The sequence below is a fragment of the Pezoporus flaviventris genome, unplaced genomic scaffold (genome assembly GCF_033815535.1).
Source record: "Pezoporus flaviventris isolate CSIRO_AGI_PZ_B2104156 unplaced genomic scaffold, CSIRO_AGI_Pfla_v1 ptg000022l, whole genome shotgun sequence".
Classification (NCBI taxonomy): domain Eukaryota; kingdom Metazoa; phylum Chordata; class Aves; order Psittaciformes; family Psittacidae; genus Pezoporus; species Pezoporus flaviventris.
The window spans coordinates 7,221,152-7,245,256 of NW_026892570.1; the positions used below are offsets into that span (position 1 = coordinate 7,221,152).

The 24,105-nt window shown below is 40.7% G+C and overlaps 1 protein-coding gene across 1 annotated transcript in view; it reads right to left on the minus strand.

The window, feature by feature from the left end:
- Positions 1 to 1,083: 1,083 nt before the first annotated feature.
- ROR2 (receptor tyrosine kinase like orphan receptor 2) overlaps positions 1,084 to 24,105 on the minus strand; it is a 164,606-nt gene continuing 141,584 nt past the window's right edge. Inside the window, exons 5-9 of the mRNA XM_061456367.1 lie at positions 12,598 to 12,725; positions 8,992 to 9,306; positions 7,861 to 8,106; positions 6,097 to 6,299; positions 1,084 to 4,456 (exon numbers count right to left, since the gene is read on the minus strand). Coding sequence (XP_061312351.1) covers positions 3,014 to 4,456; positions 6,097 to 6,299; positions 7,861 to 8,106; positions 8,992 to 9,306; positions 12,598 to 12,725 — 2,335 coding nt within the window. The 3' untranslated portion in view covers positions 1,084 to 3,013. The remainder of the gene's footprint in view (positions 4,457 to 6,096; positions 6,300 to 7,860; positions 8,107 to 8,991; positions 9,307 to 12,597; positions 12,726 to 24,105) is intronic.

Sequence of the window (24,105 nt, forward strand, 5' to 3'; positions counted from 1 at the left end):
CACTACCAATGCTCTATCAATTTTTCCTAATTTTCAGCACCTGTCCTCTTGGGAAGACCATGGTGGCTGAAGCAGAGAAGGCAACTAGAAAGAGGCAGAAAACTTTTGAAATATCCCCATCTTCTCAAAAACACCTTGCCTTCTCCAGACATGTATTCGTTGCCTAGAAAAGTTGTTCTGCAACCAGAACAAACCCCAGCTTTATTAGCTCTAATATGAATATATAACTTTGCATGCCCTAGTGAGGAGCATTATGCTGGTTTTGCTGGGCCACAACCTCAAGCCTTCCCTCCTGTATTCCCACCTTACTGCCTTATCACATCCACTTACTACCACATGCTTTCCCTGCTCTTCCTTGGCCTTGCTTCCAAACCTTGAGGAGGAAAGGCAAATCCTGACTGGGGGTTACTGCAGCAGTTACCACCAGCAAATTGCCTGGCAAATTGCAGAGCAACATGTTACTGCCAATCTATATGACTTCCACTGATGCGGTTGCGGTATCCATTTGTGCAGAGGTGCTCACCTGAGCCACCAAGGAGGTGTTTGCATGCTGTCATGGCTCTGATTGTGGCAGCTCAGGCAAGTATGTTCACATCAACAGAAGGGAGGAAACCCCTCACAGCAGTACTATCACCAAGGCTGGGCTAGAGAATTGTATACCAATCCTCTAATATCACTTTGAGAGAGCATCCACATCTTGGTGGGGATGGGAAAGTCAGTATAGGAGTATGTCCTAATTTTTCTGACTACAGTGACTTACAGGCTTGAATTTATGAAGCATGAAGAAGGGAATTAGGAGTTTTGTGAACTGCATCCAAAGCCCCCAGAGCTGTAATGCTCCTTGGCTGTCAGAAATGGGCTGAACCTCAGACAGTGCTGTACAGAACCTTCCACTGACTGCCACTCATTTGTTTATTATACCTCATCTCTCACTGACATATCTGTGGTGTAACTTGGACCACTTACTCTTCTTTTTTTAAGGCAATAGGTTAGCGAAGGAAGTCAATGTAGTTGATTGATGAAGTTCATTAATCTGAGAATGTGAAACCTAGAAGAAACAAAGAACTAAAAGTAAATAACCAATGTGGTTTTATTTATTTATCCTTTATTTAGTAATAGCACCCAAAGCTGCATTATATTAACACAAGTAATAAAGCTTTCATATTTATTCCTACCAGTGCATTTCCAAATCCAGATGAAATGCTGGAAATAAGTAATGCTGCCATACCATGAACACAGGGTGTAGATCACAATGATACACAACTAAGAAGTGAATCCCAATGCAATAAAAATAGAAAGTTGTAGCTTAGGTATGAAACCTGTAACCTAAGGAACTGTGCCCATCTCTATTTCCACAAAATACCATAACAAAACATTGGCTGTAGGAACTATAAAGATAACATACTTAATGATATGTTTTGTATCACGTTATTGAATACCCCGTGTTGGATGTACAACTTATAGCTATAGTGTGTGTTGGCTACAACTCTACAATAAGAATGTGTATGGCTTATGTAACAGAAAGGGTCATGAAATGTGTGGACCTGTCTGCATGTTTAACAAAACGAAACAGCAATACAATAAAAACTGCACCACATGTGAATATTGAAAATGGTTAAGTTATAAAGTCATTCATCCAAAAATCCAAATACTTCAATGAAAGAAAGTATATAAAATGTAGTAAAACATAAATTACATTTAAAGGTCTGTACATGATTCATCCTGCAAATAGAAGCACAAAACCAGCACTTTGTACAGTAAATTGCTTATTTTGGTCTTCTAAAGTTCAAAGATTCATTTTGTCTAAAGAGGCAGGAAAAAACACGGTTTCACATGCAATCCAGCAGTAATTGTGGTAAATCAAGTAATGACTCTGCACAAAACCCAACACTTTAACAATGTAGGAACATATGATGTGGAGCTCTTTTCTGTACTTGATAACCAATATGCAATTAAAGTTGGATTGTTAAGTTAGTGCACACCTACAATATCCCCTACAATATCCCCATTTTTGGTTAACAGTGTATTAAGGCTGCTTGCTGCTGAAAATGCACAGCAGAGAAAGAATACTTTCATCCATAAATGCAGTCAGACGATTTTGTTTGGAAGCTTCTGTTGCAGTCATTCATTGGGAATGATGAAAAAAAGCCATGCTCTCTCCTCTCATGGTATTCCACAAGATGTTGTGGATGCTATAAGTCTATATGGGTTCAGAATCATTTGGATAAATTCATGGTAGAAAATTCCATCAGAGTTATTAAACAGAAAAAAAAACACCACTTCTGGCTTGGGAAGTCCCTAAGCCGCAAATTGCTGGAGCCTGGGGAAATACCCTGGGGAAACTGCCCTTGCATCTTCCCTGGGTGGACATTATTGATGGCCTTTCATTACATGCTGCTGGGCTGGACAGACCTGTGGTCTGACCAAGCACAGTCAATTTTATGTTCAGATTCCTTACTCTTCTGGTTATTGTAATACAGACATAGATCAGTATTCTCAACTTGTTATTTTTTCAGACTCAAAAAGCAAGTAACAATCTTGCGTCCATTATATCAAAGAGATAAATACTATTAACTAAGCTGTCCCATCACATCCAGGGCAATTCTTTATGCTCAGAGCAATTCAGCAACCTTAGCTGGATTCCTTTTTGTGTTATTGGTTTAAGCATAATTCACTAACATTACACTCACATATCATGATATACATGATGTGCAATGCCACTCTGCAATATGTTGCACAGCAACAGTACATAACTGAAAAGCAGCTTCCCTCAAAAACTGTAGAACAGTAAAAAAGATTAAACTCAGCAATTCTATACCACTGTATTTGCAAAATATGATGGTGGGAATGGTCAGTAAACCTGGTATATCATTACTGCCGCACTTTACACGGTTGTAGGGTTTTTAGTTTTGATTCCTTTAGTCAGATCAAAAATCACTGCTATTAAGCCTAAGGATCTACAGTCTCCATGCATGGAAGTGACGTGAAATTCTCAGTAATAAGGCCAAATTCCTTAGGCTTCTGACTGAATTTCTGCTTCGTCCATCTGAAGTGTGTCATTATCACCCAGCAATTCTGTTTCAGGCACAGAGCTCTCCTCTTCCTCCTCCTCCTGGACAGGATTCTGGGTGATGTCTTCCGTTCCATTGTGTGTGTCATCCGTGCCCTCTGAAAGCGGAGCAGCCCTGTCTGCCACTGATGCATTGGAAGGTGCCGTTGTTACATAGCCTGTGCTAGTGGATCCACTCCCGCTGTGGTGGGAGCCTGGTTTGGGAATGATTTGGGGAGGCATTTGCTGAGGAGCCATCTGCACTGGAATTTGGACGGGATAAAAATTTGGCAAGTAAGCACCGTAGGCAGGCATTGGCTGGTAACCATTGACTGGAATGTAGAGCTGAGGAGGTGGGACCATTGGTCTCATCTGCCCTTTCATTTGTATGAACTGTGGTTGAGGGAAAGCTGGAGCTTTCTGCTTTGGTCCAATGTACCTAGCATTGCTGACATTGCTAACAGGGCTTGTGCTGAGAGAACTTGTTTGTGTGGTGTTGCTTGCCCCAGAGGTTTGCGCTGAGCTGTTGTAATTAGAAAGGTTTCCCCACGTTCTTAGTCTATTGTGTATATCTTTAAATCTTGGTCTTCTATTGGGAAATTCATTCCAACACTCCAACATCAAAGTGTATATCCATGTGGGGCAGTCATCAGGACATGGCAAAACCTGTCGGTTCCTTATCATCTCAATGACATCCTGGTTAGAATAACCACAGTAAGGCTGCAGGCCATAGCTGAAAACTTCCCACAGGACAACTCCATATGACCATATATCTGAATCAATAGAAAACTTGCCATACATAATAGCCTCAGGGGACATCCACCGGATAGGAAGAAGGGAATTTCCCATCAGTTTGTAGTAATCAGCAGCGTAAACTTCCCTGAAAAGGCCTAAATCAGATATTTTCACATTCAGTTTATCAAACACCAGTATATTCCTAGTGGCCAAGTCCTTGTGGACAACATGGTGGCTTGAAAGATATTCCATTCCTGCAGCTATCTGAGTCACAATGTGGAAAAAATCTGCTGGTTCCAGAGTGGATTTTACTGTCTTGTCATCATCAGTGCTGCCAACATCTGAATGGGGAGATCTCATCACCAAGAACTCATGGAGGTCACTGTGGGAACAATAACTAAATATCATGCTTATGGGTTGTTCCTTTGTCACTATTCCCAGCAAACAAACAATGTTTGGGTGCTGTAATCGTGATCTCATCATTGCCTCATGTTTGAATTCTTCCCGAAGAGCCAGTTCTGCTTTGTCTTTAAGTGTCTTGATAGCAACAGCTTGCGTCTGTTCACCTGGTGCTGTACCAAAAAGATGTCCCTTGTAGACTTTGCCAAATCTCTCCTCTCCTAATTCCTCCATAAACCGCACAGTGGATAGATTGATTTCTTTAAGTTTAGCCTGAAATGACATAAAGAAAGTAATGTCACAATGTTTTCTAAACGATACAGTATCTTTTTAAAGAAAAGCTCCTACTGATTAGATGCCCCAAATGGAAGATAAACTAGGTCAAAATGACTTCTAAGCTTTTTGTGTATTCACATCATATATTGATTTTACAGTTAACCTTGAAATGAGTTATACTATTATCAGAAGTGTAAATTAAATTATGCTGAAAGTTGACAAGTGTAATTATTTTTACAAAAGAGCAACCATATTTCCTGCAAGCTAAATGAATAATCGGTTCAGGGTAAATCTGGCAACCAATGATATCTATTAGCTGCAGCTGCACATGTCCTACAGATTGGCCCAGTGGTGCTCACTGGAGATTCATCAGAAAAGCTGTGGGCACTGGCTGAGGAGCTGGCAGCCTCAGGGCAAACTGAAACATCCTAAAACAAGGAGGAACAAAACCTCTCTCCTTCGATTCTGCAGTAGCAGATATGCTCTTTTTCTTTCATTGCACTACAGGAATGGCCACTGCCTGTGGGTAGCAGTATGTAGTATCCCCACTGAGAAACTTCATGTTAGCTCTCTGATGAAAAGGGGCTGGAAGAGGAGCAGAAGAAAGAAGGAATTTCTCTCTAGTACATGAACAACAAGGTGGCAAACCCATGAGTGCAGGTGGCAGGGAAAGCAAGGGAGTTTGTTATCGTGATCTAATGGGTCCGTCCTGACCATCTCTATGGGCTGGAGGAGTCCCCAGATGGGACAGATGCAGCTGGCACAGCTTCACACACAGGCCATCACAGAAGGCTGGAAAGGGGCTTTAACAGGTGATTTGGGAACAAACTCTTATTTTAGTTGCCAACAGAACAGACCAGACAGTTTCCAGCACAGCCCAGACTCAGCCATTAAACCTCCCCCTTATCAACACAAAATCAATGCAATTTGTTGCAACTGGCAATATCCTGCAAATATTCACAGTTTCCTGAACAGATGTTGTCAATTGTTTCAAATTAAGCATTGTGGGTTTTTTTAGAGCTTGCAGCTTGTAAATGCTGTGATTAAAAATTCAGCATTAGCTTTGACCAGGATTTTAGTATAGAGATCAGTTAGTTGACCCAGAAAATCATATGCAGGAGCTGAGATCTGTAGGCAGGAGTTCAAAGCCATTTTTGTTTCACCATCTTTTGTGACACACAGTCTTAGAAACATGTTGCACCCTGGCTCAGCTGCCTGCACAGTGGTGGTTCAGAATACCAGTGGACTGAGCTGATGGATTAGACAAGAAACCCCACCGTGAATCCTGCTTTAAACAAGCTAACCACCTGCATCATTACCAGGAGTGAAAATGAGCTGTAGGCTGAAGACTGGATCAGAAATAACATTTCTAGTTACTTTGACAGCAGGCAGAATGGGAATTAGCAGGTAAGGACAAATGTCACAAAATACTTTGTCCTGAAAGCTGTTGCCCAAGGCTGGGATTTCTACACACAGATAGTGAGTTCAAGACCTGTTTTTCACTAAAGTAAATGGCCAGCATGGTATGGAAATCACATCCCTCACAATACAGCTCAATTTGAACACTGATAACCTGAGGCACTGAAAATCATGACATTTTAGAAATATGTGGCCTAAGCAAATTCTGGAAAAAATACCTGTTTGTGTTGATTAATGAGTGGCATTTCCATGTCCTGGCTGGGAGATGCCATCAGCTGGCGGCGCTGTGGTGTAGCAGCAGATGCCTTCTGCTTGTTTCTGCACATGCACACCAGGAAGAACAGGCAGGCGATAACCAGAGGGATGGCTATGCTGGGAACCAGGATATAGAGGATTCCCATTTTACTGTTGTCACGTGGACCTGTCAGGCACAGAAATGTTCATTGTTTACAGTAAATAATTTTAATGCATCCTATAGTAAAGAAACAAAACAAACACAAAAGCAAACAAAAATTGCAGTATGATTATTAATACTTGCAAACAGAAGTCACTTTACTGCCTCCCCCTTCTCTGTAATTTTCCATTAAATATTTCAAACAAGTTTCAATGGACATAGCAACTAACAGTATGAAGATAAGTCAGGAGCCCCACATTTAATGCACTGCCTGTAGCAGTATGTGTTTTATTTCATTTTCTTTTGGGGACTCCAGTTGTGGAAACTGCAGTACACAGACTACAGTATCATTGCATTATCTTGTTCAGGAATAAAAATCAAATGAGTACTCTTCATCACAGTATATAAAGCAGTGACAAAAATGTGATAAACCATAGCACAATACTGAAGTCTGTTATCACCCTGCTTCAGTCATTTCATCAGTACTTTGCCCACTTTCTGCCTCCACTAGTAGAATAAAATGACTCTTCTACACAGAATAAAATAAATCTCACTTCTCATTGGCAGAGATATTATTTGTTCCCTTTATGTTACAGTGAGAGAGATATGAAGGAGTCATCAGTACACTTCATAATACTTTCATAGAATCTTCCTCTTAATATTTACAGACTCTAGGACAGCATAGTGATGTCCAAAATTTTCACTGGAACTGCCTGGGATGTCTTTTGCAATCCACGGTTTTGCTATTTGTGGCTATTGCTTTCACCCAACCACATCTTTATACTACGTCACATGCAACGTAGAAATTTATTATAAATGTCAAGTTACTGTAAAAAAGTGAAATAATTAAGAAATTTCCTCAATTTTGAGCACTCTTAAATATCCAAGCAGTCTGTAACACAACCACTGTTATGGCTTCCATGATACATGTGTTGCTGCAGGAAACAATGCTTTTCTTTCTAATGAAACACAGTTATTAAGTTGTTTTGTCGTGTCCAAAGACTGTTAACACTGTAACAGCTCTAGAGTGAAGGCTGTACCAATACAGGGAAGTGAGAGGGCCAATATCAAGCTGAGAGAGCTCTGCTTTTCATTTTTGCTATCAGCAGTGCAGTATAGAGCCACCAGCAGACAGCATGGGACTTTTCTGATAAGATCAAGTTTTACGGTATCTCTGCTACTGCACTTCACAGTTTCCTTCCAAGCAAGCATGGTGCTGTATCTCCCTCTACAGGACCTAAAAATCCTTGCTGCCTGCAAGATACCACTGAAGAGCATGAGCAAACCAAACATATAGGTGGTAAGTACATCAAGTCTGGGGTTTGACAAGCTGGAATACAAACTGCAGCAGTGTTGCTAATTATTGCTTAAGCACACAATATGGAATAAAAAAGGGTCACAGTATGTCAGTTACAAGCTCTGATCTCCAGAAAATACTAAACGCCCACCACACAAAACAAGGGTGCTGCATTACAGCAGAACATTTGAAACCATAACCTTCTTACGTGAATTGTACTTTTAGAAATATGGAACATTCAAAATTACACGATTTGGGACAGTAGGGGGAAAAAAGAAAGAGAATACATACTACAAGAAGGTATGTCACACAGTTCCATGCGTACGTTTTTGTTCTTTGTAAAACACCAAGGCCCACCCATCTGACCTCCAGGATTTCGACAATACGCATGTCCTCCGCCTATCTCTGGGAACTGTGTGCTTGTCAGATCATGGTTGTGGGGACTCTGGGAGTCCCAGAGTTGGCAAGTATGGCCAGACTTAGTAACGCTGACTGTCCCTCTGTAGTCTGCTCCAGAACCATTGTAGCACTGATGATCTGCAACACAAGGTTTGACAAAACATTGCTAGTAACAAAACAATCAAAGGCCAAGCAAGACCAAAAGGATTTTAATGCATAGACCACATATGCAAAATGTGCTTGAAGTCAGGTACTTCAAGATTTAAATGAAAGCTGTGGGATTTGAATTTTTCATTTTGTGGGTATCTGTACTTTTGCACCCAGTTATTTCTGGTTTCTGCTCTGGAGTGATCAATTGCTAGTAAACAGAGCAGGCAGAAAAATTGTTAGCACATAATTAGTGACCCAGGAACAGCCTATCTACTCCTGGATGCAAATATAAATTCACAGAAGTGAGATCAATGTTTTTACCCATCCTGTGTAGGTGAAGAAAGGCAATTACACTCCTTGCTTCATTTATAGGATTATATGCTTGTGGATTTCCATATAGAAAGGGTGAACTTTAAAAGTTTAATTTCTTAACAGATTTTTCCAGTAAATTTCCCACAGTCTTTCTGAGGTTTACTGATATGTAAATGTAACTCAAAAATAGCTGCATGGGGGGACTCACTCAGAGAGGCAAAGACTGAGCCAAAGTTGGGGCAGGCATGTGGGAAGGGAAGCCTGAAACGCACTGTAAATAGGAGTCAAAATAGACTGTGTGAATATGAAGTTTTCTAGCCCAGGGGGGTTGATATAACCCTTTCAGTACTAAGCAACATCCTTTAAACTTCCTCACCATCCTAACTATACCTTACAACAGTGCAAGATTATGGTCAGTATTAACATGTTAAAAAGTAGCAGCATCCAGTATATCAGTACTTTCTTTACAAAAACCATGACTATAAAAATACTGCTTCTCTGACCCAACTTGACAAAGCCACAAATACTACTTTTTCCCAGTGATGAAACACCTGGACTTACATCGGCTGAGCCTTTCCACGGGGATTCCAATCCTTATGCAATTGGCAGCTTCCAAGGTATCAGGTCTTGGGAGATCCTCACACTTAGGCAACTGTAGCTGCATCAAGATGAGGGGGTTTGACCGAGCAATGTTGTACTCCTGCCTACAGAGGTCATTCTCCAGAACTTCACATTCATCCCGGCACAGCTCCCGTGGCTTAGGTGTCCGAGAGCGCTCGTCACACAGGGGAAATACAAAGTGGCAGAAGGATGGTATAGCGAACTGTGAACACTGATCAGACAAATGTGTGGAAGTGCCAATCATGGTAAATGCAGCTGCAAAGGAACAAAAATACTGCTTAATTCACAAAAAGCATGAAAAAATTTTGTGTAATTTGCTTTTTAGAACTTTTGTCTTTTCTTGAGGGTCTGTAAAGGAGAGCTGACAAATGCAGAAAGCAAATCCAGCATTCCAGTGTCCCTCCAACATCTGGACAGAGCTTGTAGAGCTCAGTTTACCCAAGTGACTAGCACTGAGCAAACTGTTGGCACCTGACTAATTTTAACTTGAAAAGATAAAAAAGCAAAGAAAAGATACACTTGCCAGGAAGCTAACATGTGTTTCCTAAATTCCTAATTAGGAAAAATCTGAACAAGGATCACCTAGCTTCTTCCTCCTGTAGAAACTCTGACAAGTGTTTTTCAAGCCTTAACAGGCAAAAGGAAGTGCACCACTGGTACCTGAGGAGATATTAATAGACATGAAAAGCCTAACAGGCAGCAGTTCGGGGGAAAATGCAATCAATCTCAGCATACTGATCACATTAAGATGAATGTCATAGTGAACTAGGGACTTAATCCTCCCAAGGACTCAGCATCTATGCACTAATGTTTATCTGAAAGTTTCCTTGCACACTGCAAAGAAAAGACCAATGTGCATGTACGTCATGTATCTGGAAATGAGTCAAGCTTTAAACGGAGAAATATTCATTGATGATTTGGAAAACATCATTTGTGAGTGAGGCTTGCTAGACTGCACGTTCCACCAACGCGCACTGTAAAAAGAGAGGAAATGAGCAGCTGAAGTAATTCGGCAGTCTATTTACAACCTAGAAATCAATTCTTTCCTTCTTGTCCAGCTCTCGCCTTTCAACCATCTACTTCCTGCTGCTACCTGCTATCAGACTGTCGTCTGTTTACTCCTAAACATCACACATGCAGTAAGCAGCCCCAGCTCCAGCCTTTTGTACTGTTTACACCTCTACTTATTTTAATACAGAAATACTAACACAGGAATATAACCATTTATCTGCCATGTAGGGGAAAATGCGTGCACACATGATATCAGGCCTTAAACGACATCTGTGATGTGCTTGTCCCAAAGACTAGCAGGGAAAAAATAAGCTTGGAGGAATTAAGAAATCACTGTTACTATTTGAAACACCAGACTAATTTTTATGAAGGTATTATGGAACATAGACTGGTATGAGCGAAAAGTGCACAATTCATGATCATGTCCTTATTTTACTGGCAGGTGCAAAAGCCAGCGGGACTGTTTGGTGGCATCTAAGGGTTTTATTTTGTTTAGTTAATGAACAGATATTAAGTAGCACAGGAAACACTTTGCAAACCACATGCATCCACTGGTCAGGAGTCAGGTCCATGCACTCTCTATTGCTGGCCTTCCAGTCTTTCAAGTCATGTCTCAAGGTTTTATCCAAACATGTACTATTGTTAATAGAAGGCTGCAATTACACCTAAGCACATGGCCAGGACTGAACAGCATCAGGGGGTAGGGACAAATGGAGTGTATCTCACACAGCAGCACAGCAGGGAAATAAGAATCTAGAATGAAAATTCCCCCATGTTCCTATAAACTTCTTAAATGTTCTTGGCATTGGGCATTAGGTGTCACCGTTTCCCATGCACAGTTTTCCCAGAACACACAAAGGCACCAAAACCTGCGTTTAAAAAGTATGGGCAAAAGTATAAGCAACATCTCAGCCGATTTTTTTGTTTGCTTGATTTAAAATCTAATAAATTACTGCAATTTCAAAAACACCCTGTCATTTGAACAGAGAACACTGTCTGAATACATTACTTGTTTTACGTGTAAGCAGACTTGGAAGAAACAAGTCTGCTGTGAAATCCTCAGGGTTATTTTGCATAAGACATTTGGTCTGTCCTTCACGTGTATATAGTTTGAAAATGCCATATTGTTAATGGATTATCATTACTGCCTAGCTAGGCACTGGGCAGCCCTACATGATGGTTTACAGCGTTTTCCTGAAAAAGAAAGTTTCCATCAGAAATTCCCCTCAACTCCAGGACAGAGTCCCAGGCCCCAGCCTCCAAAATCTAATCATCAGTGATGTTAGGGATCCAGCAGCCAGATGTTGTATATCCCAGAAGCAAGTATAACTTAATGCTGGAAGAAGTTCTTGCATTTTTTTTTTCATTATTGTTTAGGTTTTTTTTTTTGTTGTTGGTTGGTTGCTTAGTTTTTGTTAAGTTTCTTTTTTTTTGGGGGCGGGGGGGGTTGGTGGTAGTGGTGTGGTTTTGGTTGGTGGTTCGTTTTTTTTTTTTCCTTTTTAAGGACATTATGAACCTAATTCAGAGTTATAGATTTCACCATTTCAGATAGCTGAACATTTCCATAATGCTAAAAAGCATACAAACAGGGCAACGATTATGTCATAGAAAAAATTGTATCCATAGTATGTATAAACTAACGACATAATGGTAAACAGGCTGGAAAAACAACAAAGTGCAGGAGAAAGGAGGGAGATGAATGAGTCACAACAGCCCAAGGAAAGGTCCACACCTGAATTTTGCCAGACCCATCACGTGATCACTATCTCAGAACAGCAAAAAACCTGACCTGGTGTTCTTTCAAAGGCCTTAAAGATAATGTCTTTAAGGAGACAGAGCTGACAAACAGTCCAACATTTTCTGGCAACCAGCTACGTTAAAATTGCAAATTCACTTAGCCATATATGGTCAGATGCAAATAAGCTCCTCCTGGAATGAGTTAATTTGCCATATGCTATGATAAACAATTTATTCCATGGGTTCATTTGCTTGCTCTACTTGTTCACAACAGAGTCACAGCTGCTCATGTCAGCTAACTGAGGTCCAGTGAAAAAAAACATGTTCATGTACATTGAAGTTTCGGATACAATCTGTAGGTGTAGATCACAAGAAGTTTGACTCCTGTTTGAAATCCAGATTCTGCCAGGATTATGCAATAGCAGAGGAAACCCAAGGGAAAACTCACCATACATTTTTCAAGAAAATAAAAACCCAATACCTTTTTAGTACGTCATAAACTGTTTTTAAGAAAAAAATCTTCTATTTGAATCCATCATGCAAAAAGCTCAAGAACAAACTACCAGCTGTTAAAAGTTAATGCTCTGACATTTTACTTAAGGACAGCAGATACTCATCTTCCTGGCTTCAAATTTGCTAACTGTACAAGTGGGTAACCGGCTTACCTTCTCTGAACCTTAATATAAGGATGTCTTAGTCATTGACTAATAATGCTGAAAAGGATGACAGCATTATTTATACTTGAATTAGAACTTTCACAAATGTTTTTTGCTCTGCTATATAAGTGTATAAGCTTACCAGTAATTCGATTTTCAATTTCCCCTTGCATCTGGAGGGAGTCCACATAAATGGTTCTGTTTCCAATGATTCGTGCACACGCAATTCCCCTGTAGGGCTGACAGAACCCATCTTCATGGTAATCTTCTCTGCAAAAGACAGGTTAGGATTTTATAAGCAGTTGTCTAGCTGTCCCCAGTGAATTTTTACAAAATATACTCTTATAATGGAGAAAACGCAAAAGACTAAATCTGAAATTTTTCCATTCCCCAGGAGCAGCTTTCTCTCCCAATTCTCCCTATACTACCTTAAAAGTATTAATGAGGCACCTTGTAAATAGCTTATTAGAGAAAGAAGTAAACCAAAACCCAAGATTAATTTAAAAATCATATGCTATTAGTAATAGGATTTGGCAGGTGAATCTACTAAAAAGTCTTTTGATTGAGACAGCAACATAGATCTTGTTACATGTCCCCATGAATTTTTGGCATCTAGCAGCACCAAGCACAATTAGGCAAACAGTGGGTTCTCTTCTCCCACTTATATATACCTCACTTCATTTTCTCTAGTGACCATCAGAAGAGATCTTGCCAAGCTTTAATTAAAACATGGAATAATTTATACTCTGAATTAGGTAAACAGGTTAAAAAGTAATCAAGGTTTTAACCTCTCTTCCTCTTTTCTCTAGTTACAGTCTATGCCAAATTCCTCTTTCAACATGCATTTTAATAAATTTTTCAATTCAGTGAGCCTTTGGGCCAGATTGTACTCCCTTACATCACAAATATTTTGGCATGAAAGCACTAGCCTTAAGGCTCAGTGGCTCAACACACCATCCCCAAAGCTCCAGTATATAATACACAGCTGAGCTGGAGATCGTAACCTCTTAGCACTGAGAGGGGCTTCAGAGTGAGAGTACTCTCAGAGTTAATATTCACTATGCCATGTGTTGCCTCTGGAACAGCATAGCCTCTGTGCTAGGATTCACTAGCCTGATGGATTCACATCATGTCATTCACTGCATGATGGTCCAAAAGAGACATAAAACATAATACAGAAAGCTATGACTCTAGAATAATCTTAGGAAATGCAAAACCTTAACCAGCTTTTGTAGCTAAACAATCAGTTTAAAACTTTGAGGCACCCCTCTGATATAGACAATTTTTGAAGAATTACTTCAATACTCTTCTGCACCTTGTACTTCATTATCTAATCACAGACTCAGCTAGGTTAGAAAAGACCTTTAAGATCATCAAGTCCAACCACTAAATTATGTCACTGAGAGCCTCATCTACACAGTTCTTGAGCACTTCCTGGGACAGTGATTCCACCACTTCCCTGGGCAGCCTGTTCCAATGCCTGATCACCCCTTCAGTGAATAATTTTTTCTAAATATCCAGTCTAAGTCTCCCTGGATATCTATACCTGTTTCGGTCACATGTGTTTCCACTTCTTTTGCAAATGCCTTTACCCTTTCTTAGGGTGCCACATAAGCAGGGCAAAGCAGTCAGTGTACAGATGTTAAAACACATAACTTCAGCTGGCCAAATTAGCACAAAAACCTGCTGCCTGACAGCAGCTAACCACGATGAGCCTATCACTCAACACCTACACAGTACCAAGTGCAGCCCGTTATTTCCAATATCTTATTCTGTCTCAGGAGCCTCTTCTCATTTTTCCTTTAGTGCACCTCCTTGATAAAGCTCATCTCTTCAGGGAAATCCTACCAGTATTTCTTAAAATATAAACTCTTTTGGCAGTGGAAGAATGGGCAGGACTGCTCACATAGTGTAAACAAAAGCTGTAACCATTGATCACTACTTGAGCAGCACCTTTCCCTTTCCTCCCAGAAAGACAATGACTTAACAAGACCCAATCCACCATACAGCTGCTAGATAAACCATGGTTGTATGAAGTGTCTCATACAGTTGTTGTCCTGATCTGGCCTTTATTTCCTATCACAGTATGATTGTTAAGTATTCATAAAGCAACATTTTGTCTACAAACTCTGAAACAAGTTCTGCTTCCAACAAAGACATGTAAGCTTTTTATTATGGTGGGTGAAGTAAAGGAGGAGTCTTTCAGGATCAATTAATTCCTGCAGTGAAGTTATTTTACTTTCATAAAACCCCCTCTACTTTTGCAACAGTTGCATCATGCCTGAAGGGACAAAAATATCAAAGCATTCTGTCTTTGCCTATGATCCTTGTGTTTTATGATCCTTAATCACCTCAGTAGGAAGTCAGCAATTCCCATAAGGAGCTGAATGCATATGAAACCTGTATTTGACCTCCTGCTCGAGAGTAAATTCATACCCCTACCCTGCAGAACAAAGTCTGTAATGTATCTAACTGAAACTACACCTCACACTTCGACTCTCAGTGCAGAGCAATCCTGCCAGCACAAAAAAAAAACCAAAACACAACAACCCAACATCCCAAAACCAACAACATCAACAAAAAAACCCAACCAAAAACTATAAAAAATAGCACTCCAAACAGCATGGGTTTGGTGACAAAAGCTGTGTGATCTCTTGCTTAGCTCAGTTTATTTATTTCTGTAAACAAGCTTTTAAATACAGCTTAGATACTATATATACACACATATGCTTTCCTCTCCCATGTTGGAGTCAACTGCTGATTAAACTAAACTGGATATGACCATTACCATGGATGCAAGCAAATGTAAACAGTAACCTGATGTTAGATACTCTAACAGAAGCTGGGCTGTTATTCCACATGGATGTTTGTCAGGTCAGGAAACTCAGTGAATACCATTTGACTAATAGTAATGTTGAGAGACAAAATTACATTAGTTGTTTTAGGAAAATAGTTAATTTCAATAAAGCTTCAGAAATAGCAGCATTTACAGTGTGCTTACAGATTACTCTTACCCGCAGCTACATGTACACTCAGCACATGGCAAAACATCCACAGCAAAAAGTGACATGGGGTGAATCTGATAAAACAGTGCAGGTGCAGTGTCACACTCAGTTCAAATAGGAGTCTTTGGAACCATGTGCAACTTTGATTCCCGCTCCAAACCATATGACAGCAATTCAGCCACAGCTCAGAGCAAGAGTTAAAAGCTGCTGAAAATAGGCAGAAATACTGACTCTTCAATTTCCTGCTGTTTGAGCTGTAAATTCAGCTCAAGAACCCTGGTAAAAGCAGGTATCTGAGTCCACAAGAGGTGCAATGTGTGGGGTTTGCTCATCAAGAAGTTTGGGGGGAGGGAGGCTCTCTGTGGCTGTCGTTATGTGAAACAATACTCCTTTTGACTCTGTTGTACTCTGTAGGTAATGGGGGGAGGTCAGTTGTATTGTTGCGCGGGATTGTGAGAGAGAAAAGGGGGCTGGGTGGCTCGAAGTGGTGTCTTGTTGCAACGCTTGAGGGGAGGGGGCTGCGACGGTGAGGAGGCTGGCAGTGGACGCTTCTCGAAGCCTCTGGCAGCTTCTCGAAACTTCCCGAAACTTCTCGGTAATGAGACCCCTGCAACAAAGGGAACCAATGGGGAAGAGCCATGTCAACATCCGAGTGAGGAGGGGCGACAGGATTGGCTGGGGCCTTGACCCGGAGAAGATAAAGGACCGCCTCCCAGAAACTGCGTGTGCGCTTCTTGGGCGGAGCGGAGGGGTGTCAGGCGCACCCAGCTGTGTTTTATCTGCTATCGCTTACTCAGTTTAATGAAATTTATACTTTAAACCAAAGTTGGCTAGAATATTGATAACAAGAGGGATGCAGAAGAGTTCAATTTGTTCCACTTGCAGGATTCCTGCAAGCTAACTGCCATAGGTGCTTTTTTACCTTTGTTCTTTGTTGGTTTGCTCTGAATGTTTCAAGACAGCATTACCCTTTCTCACTAGTGATTTCATTCCATTTTTATATAACTTTTGTTTGTTCGTTTGTTTTACAAAATAGAGTCAGGAATATCATCATAAGCATTGATCATCTTTTTTCACGTTTGTGGAGGGCAGCATTTCCAGGCAGCCCACCCGGAAAGCAGCACACAATTAGAGTGGAGGTAAGGTTTTTTGTCTTAGAGAACTCTCCTCCCAGCTACTTGCTAGATGTATGACCAGAGATTGGATTTAAAAATAAAACCATAGAGAATCTGACAGACCCTCTATTCCTAAAATCACAACTTCCATTTTTTAAGATCAGTGCCATTATTTTTCCATGCCCATAAGGTGATCTTGTGCCAGAATAATAAAGTGAAGATACAGCTTTTATAATACAAAGCTAAAGCAGGAGAACCTTTTATTTCAGGCATGGACAAGTAATACCAAAACATTCATATTACTTTTATATACAACATGGAGTGTCTCTAAGATAGAACAGGCTTAACAGGTCTGGAAACATCTTAAAGATGATAAGACATTTACACGTTCATTTTCACACATGCACTTCACCGCCTGATTCAACACAATCTGCCTTTAGGTTTGTGGGCAGAAGTCTGTATGAGATAAGAGAATTAACCATACAGGCAATGTAGAAGAAATACACAGGTTCAGTGGTATGGTGCCAGTTCAATCTCTGCCCTCTTAACAAAAATCGTAATTTCTAGGGACATCTGGGTCTATATAGGAAGCACTGGAAGAACCAGATGCCTCTGAATAGGAATAAAACCCAGGAGGCATGAATAGGAATCTCTCTAGATAGTGGTCATGCAGAACTTCCATACAGTAGGCCGATATCTGCTCTAGAAGTATGTGTAGAGATTTCTAGGTTCATTAAATGTGCTGCAAAAACATACATACTTCGCCACCGCCACCCTTGCATTAAGCTTTACTTTAACTTCACATGTGACAGAGAAAGAACACTGAAGAAAAGACTACGAAAGAAAATACCTAGGAAACAAAGAGGCTTTTCTTATTGGAAAATCTGAAATGCTGAAAGAACACATCTGTATGATACACACTGTATGATAACTATGTAGCACAACCCATTGTATGTGACTGTCACATCCGATCTGTCCAGATGGCATATGAAACAAAAAGTCTCAGTAAATAAAAGGCAGTTGTGGAAAATGTTCAACACTAAAATCATCGTAAGCATGTAAGTCTGATAAGGGCTTTCAGTATGTATTTGATGCCCCTGAAAACACAGTAAATGAAGACCTAGTGATTTTGCTGAAAAACAGAGAAACACATGAAGGTGTTTCAATCTTAATCAAGGGTTCATAAAGGGAATCCTGAAAGCAGAGTTTAGAGGTACTAGATATTTATTATCTTGTAAGATAGGTTTTTTTTCTGATTGCATCCCACAAAAAACTTACAAAGACAACAGAAATTCGTTCAGATAAATCTATTTTCCTAAAAATAAAACAAAACCAACACTCTGCATCAGCCATAAAAAGAACTTCAGAAGTTCTCCAGAAAACTCAGAAAGAAAAGCTTTTTTTAATTGAATAAACTGAAAAAGACAACTAACTTAATAAGTCTAACCCTTGTAATAAAAAAAAGAAGTTAAAATTACAAGTTAAGAACAGTTTCTTTTAAGATTTTAAATAATACATTTAGAAGTTATTTGGAGGGATACATCCTCAGTTTACACTTTACCAAAGTAAATAATACTATGCCAATTCATAGAATATAACAGGATATTCCAGGATAGTTAAAAAAAAAAAAAAATACTGAAAACTTTGTTACAGCAGTTTCCCACAAGCAAACTAAATGCAGTTTAAATTTCCTATAAAATTTAGCACAATAAATAACAAACCTGAAGTTTTGACCTTCTCTCATATTGTCCAGGGATTAAATAGCTTTTAATTAAAAACTGTTAAATACTGATAAAGCACATTATGACTCCTCCCCCCGATATTCCATTAGAAGTGAAATGGCAAAGGAAGGCCAAGTGCACAGAAAACCACAGTTAGACAGTGACAGACAAAGGAAAGGATAAATGATTTATGCTATATTATTTGCTATGGGTAGAGAAATATAACATCTGGTATATAGTCACTTGTCTTGAGGGAAAGTCTCAGAGTTTTTTATAGCTACAGCTTGAAAACTGATGGCAGAAGCTGTGTAAAGAGAATAATTTTGATGAAGAGTAAGATCAGAGGGAAAAGGACAGGCATCAGATTTCAGATTATGAGTTTACTTAGCCCAGTATGTGGCTACTTCATAAACGTAAAGCACACAAGCTAAATGACATACAGTACAAAGAATAAAAGGAATAAAGGGTTTATGTTTAATCAAAGAGAGCAAATCACCCTGACTTGAGGGAAGGGCATTATAAAGAGCTGTAGTAAAACCTCGGGAATTTCTGGTTTTAGCATACATATATATTCATGGTTTGTTTATACTGCATCTCAAAGAGGACCTCTTATAACCTGGCACTACAGCCCTTGTAATTTATTACCCTTACTCCTGACATGTATCATATCATAGTGCTGGGGAGCAAACTGACTCACAAGGGGTCACCTTCCAATGGCTAAAATGAGTTCACAGCTCCAAATACTCCCTCCCTCCCACTGAAACATGTCACAGAGAAGATCAGAGAGAAGAGAAACACACTACCCTTGTTATATGCCATATCACATCTATAAAATGCCTCCTGTAAAAAACATAGTGAATTTATATTAACGTTACTATAGAAAAATACTAGGTAATTTCCAGCCAGGTTTTTATATCTACTTTTCAGGGAAAATGTAAAATAAAACTCTTGTTTCAGAATGAATTATAATTTGTCAAGAGTGCTGCCTTTTAAAGTAACAGTTACAATTGGCTATGAAATTGCCTTTGCTCATAGGCCTCCTATTGTGCACAGAAGATCAATGAAAGTTTTACTACTGACACTGAAGGCAACAGGATTACAGACTATTAGATGAAAGAAAAGAATGGTATTTTTTCAAAACGAGTATTCATCTGTCGAGAAGGGCTTGACTAATGCCAGGTGCTCCTAACATCACCCATAACTTCTGCCCAGACAGGGCAGAAATTCAGTAAAGTGCATGAATGGGTTCGAGGTTTTAATAAACCTTCCAAAATCCAGATGCACAGGAAAACCTAAAAAAACCACCCCAGCCAACCAACCAAAAAAAAACCCAAAACAAAACCAAATCCAAAAAAAAACCACCACAAACCCACAAACAAAACCCACAAAGCCAAAAAACCCACAAACCAAAAAATCCATGAGCCATGAAACACCAAAACCCCACACCTGCACATCTGTGTCCTGACTGCTGAAGCCAAGAAGCAAAAGGATGGTAAGAACAGCTGCCTTAACCCTCTGCCTGGATGGAGGCATCCAATGCCCACTTTGTGGGAGAAGGGCACAAGCTTCCTGCACTACCTGTTATCCATGCTCTGAACAAACAACTTCATTCTCTGACCAAAGGGTTATCTGCAAATAACCTGGCTTTCCGGCACATAAAATCATTGTTTGCACATCTTCACTGACATTTAAAGATCATGGATCCTGAGATATCAGAAAATAGTAGTTAACACCTCAAAGAGAACTTCACTGTAATAGGAGATGGATGTAAAAACTTTTCCCATAAACTAAAGGAATGAAGTATCAGAAAATAAGGGGACTCTAGTGTTAAAAAGTCAAACACTAACAGCCGAGGGAATTCATATAAATAGTCATAGCTCACTTGAAGTTAATGGACCTGTGACAATTTACACTCACCAGCTATATGGCCCGTGAACTTTGCTAGCAGATACTTACTGAACGTAACAACAGACCCCCAAAGCAAGATTCCTTTACATCTAGCACGCAAATCAGATAAATATTAGCAAATAGCATTTCTTTTCGTGCATTTTATCTGAAAAGTCGTACATAAAAAATCCCTAAAAAAAAAAGTAAAATCATATTTACTGAACACAGCAACTGTGCTGCATTTGAGCTGAATACTTGGCTGCTAGTTCCTAAAAACTGCATTGTGAACTGAAACTCCAGATTAATTGTCTAAGATCAGTAAAAAATAACAGTTGATCTTTATTCCATTGATTCTACTAAATGATGGGTTTGTTAATATTAGTCATAGGACCTGACGCACCATTAACAGATAAAGCAATTCATGGAAATGTCATTAGTAAAAACATAGCTGCAAATGGACTTAAGTGTTTGTGACAAACTAGAGAAAAGTAAGTTGTTTGTGAAACAGCAACTTGCAAGCAATAATCTCATTTTTTAGCCTATTTCAGTTATTTCCACAAGGGATTATAAAATCAGTGTTTTTAAGCACGAAATTCAGGCTCCAAAGTCTGTCTCTAAAATATAGTGCAAATAATGTTTCAAACATATATTCTGATGTTACCATGAAAGGAATATGCAAGGTATTTAAAAAGCATTTAAAAACAAGAAAGGGGAACACATACCAATTGGATTTATGCATATGCTTTCACTGAATCATAAACCAAATTGCTTCCCTCACCAGGCATTGCCTTAAGTGGATGTCAGCAATCATAGCTGAGCTGTGTCCTTGCTAAAAGATACCATGTTCAATTATATAAGCGGATAAAATCAATGGAAAATGGTATTGCTTTCCTTTCACAGAATCATCCTCCATCACTCTTGTATCACGAAAAACACACAACCTTCACTAGCAAAGATGTAGGAAAGAACTGAACCTACAAGACTGTGGCAAGGTGCTCTTTAGATTACACCACATGCTGCTGTGATTTGATGGTATCACAGGCATTCACATATTTATTACTGCATTACATAATTAGAAAAGGTTTCAGTGTACCAAAAACTGTTGCTGCTTGAAAGTACAGTAATCACATACACAAGTATAGACAGGGGTGTTAGGATGGCTCTTACTAGAGTAACCTGGATAAAATAGTTAAAGCAAAGCTAAACAAGAACAACTATGTCCTGAATTTCTGCAAGGAACAGAGGTTTGTCCCTGGAGGTATAATCAGCCAAAATCCTCTGGTTACCACACATAACTTCAGTCAGAAGACCTCACACTACCTCTACCTACAAACTCTCAATTTACTCAAATGACATTTTTGTAAATTCTCCCAACTTTTATAGGTGTTAGCATGTCAGATGAAATCTTGAAATCAGATGCGTTACCTGGCAATTCAAGGAAGGCTAAAAGTCCATTTGCTGAGTGCCAAATATTTTTAACAGAAGCATCTCTGTTACAGCCAGGGTTACTGAAGAACTGGGGGAAGGAGAACCTAGTCACCGAACAAAACCAAAACAACAAACCAACCAACCAAAAAAACCCAAACAAAAGAAAAACCTAAACAAAAAAAGACAAACCTTCAGGAAACTAATTTCAACATACAGTAACACAGACCTGGCCATGCAGCACTCCAGCTTCTTGCTCACCAAAGAAGTCATTATGAGTCTCCCTTCCTACCCCTTGTTTTTAAGGCATGTTAACCCTCCCAGTGTGTAATGACTGTCTAACAAATTGTCTCCTTCTGACATACCCAAGGAAAAAAACAGCAGGCCAATGAACCTTCTTAAGAGCCTCTAAAAAGCAGCTATTTCCTCTACTGCCAGAGGAAAGCAAAATGCTTCTCTTTTATCCTTCTTCCTGATGCTATGCCACCCTGAGTAAAGTGTACACAGAGCAGATCCAACAAGTTTTTGGAAGAATTTGCCAGCTGAAAATGTTGTTATAATTGCTGCCATATCCAGGCAGCAATAACATGGATAGGGAGCATACCAGGCAGCCCAGTGATATGGCTGCCAGTGCCTTGGGTTCAGTGAAGGACCCCATCTGGGCTGCTGTGCTATACTGAAGAAAGGGTGTGACTAGGTAGGCAGAGCAAAGAGGCCACGTAGGCTGCCCAGAGGCATGGGAAAGCCATCAAGGAGAAGGAGCAAAGAGCAGCTTTGATGGTGGGGATGCCATAGGAGGGAGGGAAATTGGGCCTCACCAAAGGACAAGTCTGGGGATTGGAGTTCCTTCTTACCCCTGCAAGTAGATGAAAGGCAGTCCACCTCCCACTGGGATGCTATGACCTTGCCTAGTGCAATGCTCACCCCACTTCATATAAGGTACCAGGGATAAGCATAATTCATGCATTGTGATTTACCCTACACAGGCAGATTTTAACCACAGAAAAAAATCTTACATTATTACGTGCAGCCCATTAAAATCCACTGGTGGGATTTTATATTTCAGAAGGGCTGAGGTGAGTAGCTCTAGAGAGGACACCTTCAACACCGGAGCGGGGTTGAGATCAGCGTCCAGGAGCCTCAACTCAGAGCGACGAGAGCCACCGAGGGAACCTCAAGTCCTCGACAGGACCTGCCCAGGAGCCGGCAGCTCAGCTGACGAGAGCGAGCAGCTGACTCACAAGGGGCGGATCCTGAAGCAGCGGCGACAGCCCGGACTGGGTAAAAACCTGCCCCGGGAGCGCGGGCGATCGGAGTGAGGTGTCGCAGTTCCGGGGGCAGCGGGGTGAGGTGGCGAGCACTCGCCTTATGCCCAAGGGCCGGTCTGGAGCTCTGCTCTGGCTGCCCCGGCGGTGGCCAGCGTAGGCACCCAGACAGAGCCGATGAGAGGGGAGGCTGCAGTGCAGAGCTCGGAGTGTAGAGAGTGCCTGCACTGGTCTGGTGAGGCGAGGGTGCGCAATGAGCAGGGCTGCACTCGGTGCTCCCTGGTGGAGGTCCTCCTGCAGCAGGGGCTGAGCTGCGGGATACTTGTCAATAGGCTGCAAGATGTCAGTGAAACTGAGAGGAAGCAGGAAAGCTTGCTCCACGCCCAAACTGTGCAGGGGCCTTAAGCGTCCATCGTAGCTCATGGAGAAAAGAAGGAGGCCGTTAACCCAGGCAGCTAGGAAACACCAACAAAACAAAAAGGAAAACAAAAAAAAAAAGGAATAACACAATTAAAAGCAAGGGGCTTCCTACTAAATCTGATGTCCCCACCCAGAACTGCTTTGCAATTCTGCAGGGGGCTAATAACTCCCTCGCAACATAAACAACGGGCTGATGCACTGGTAAAGAAGATCACTACTGGTGCTGTCAGGAAAAAGAAGCGGATCACAGCAGTAGGGGACTCTACCTTGAAATGCACAGAGGCACCCATCTGTCGGCCTGACCCACTCTCACGGGAGATGTGTTCCCTACCAGGGGCTCGGATTGGGAATGTGGCAGAGAGGCTGCCTGCTCTAGCAAGTCCCACTGACTACTACCCACTTCTAGTGATACATATGGGTGCTAGTGATGTAGATAGCAGTAGCCCGGAGAACATAAAGAAGGACTACAGAGCCCTGGGAGAGGTGGTTGGGGGTTTTGGAGCTCAGTCTTTTCGTCAGTTCTCCAGGCTAAAGGGGAGGACCTTAAAAAGGCTGGGAGGATTGGCCAGATTAATAAACGGTTAGAACGGTGGTGCCATAGTTGGGGGGGGTGGGTATTTAGAACATGGGACTCGATTTGGGAGGCCAGGTCTATTGGGGGCTGGTGGAGCTGGTCTGACAATGAAGGCTAAGAGCGGTTTTAGTAGGAGGCTTGCTAGGTTGGTCAAGAAAACTTTAAACTAGAAGTGTTGGGGGAGGGGGCATCATTCCATCCCAACACACCCAGTTAGTTGCCAGCACCTATAATAAAT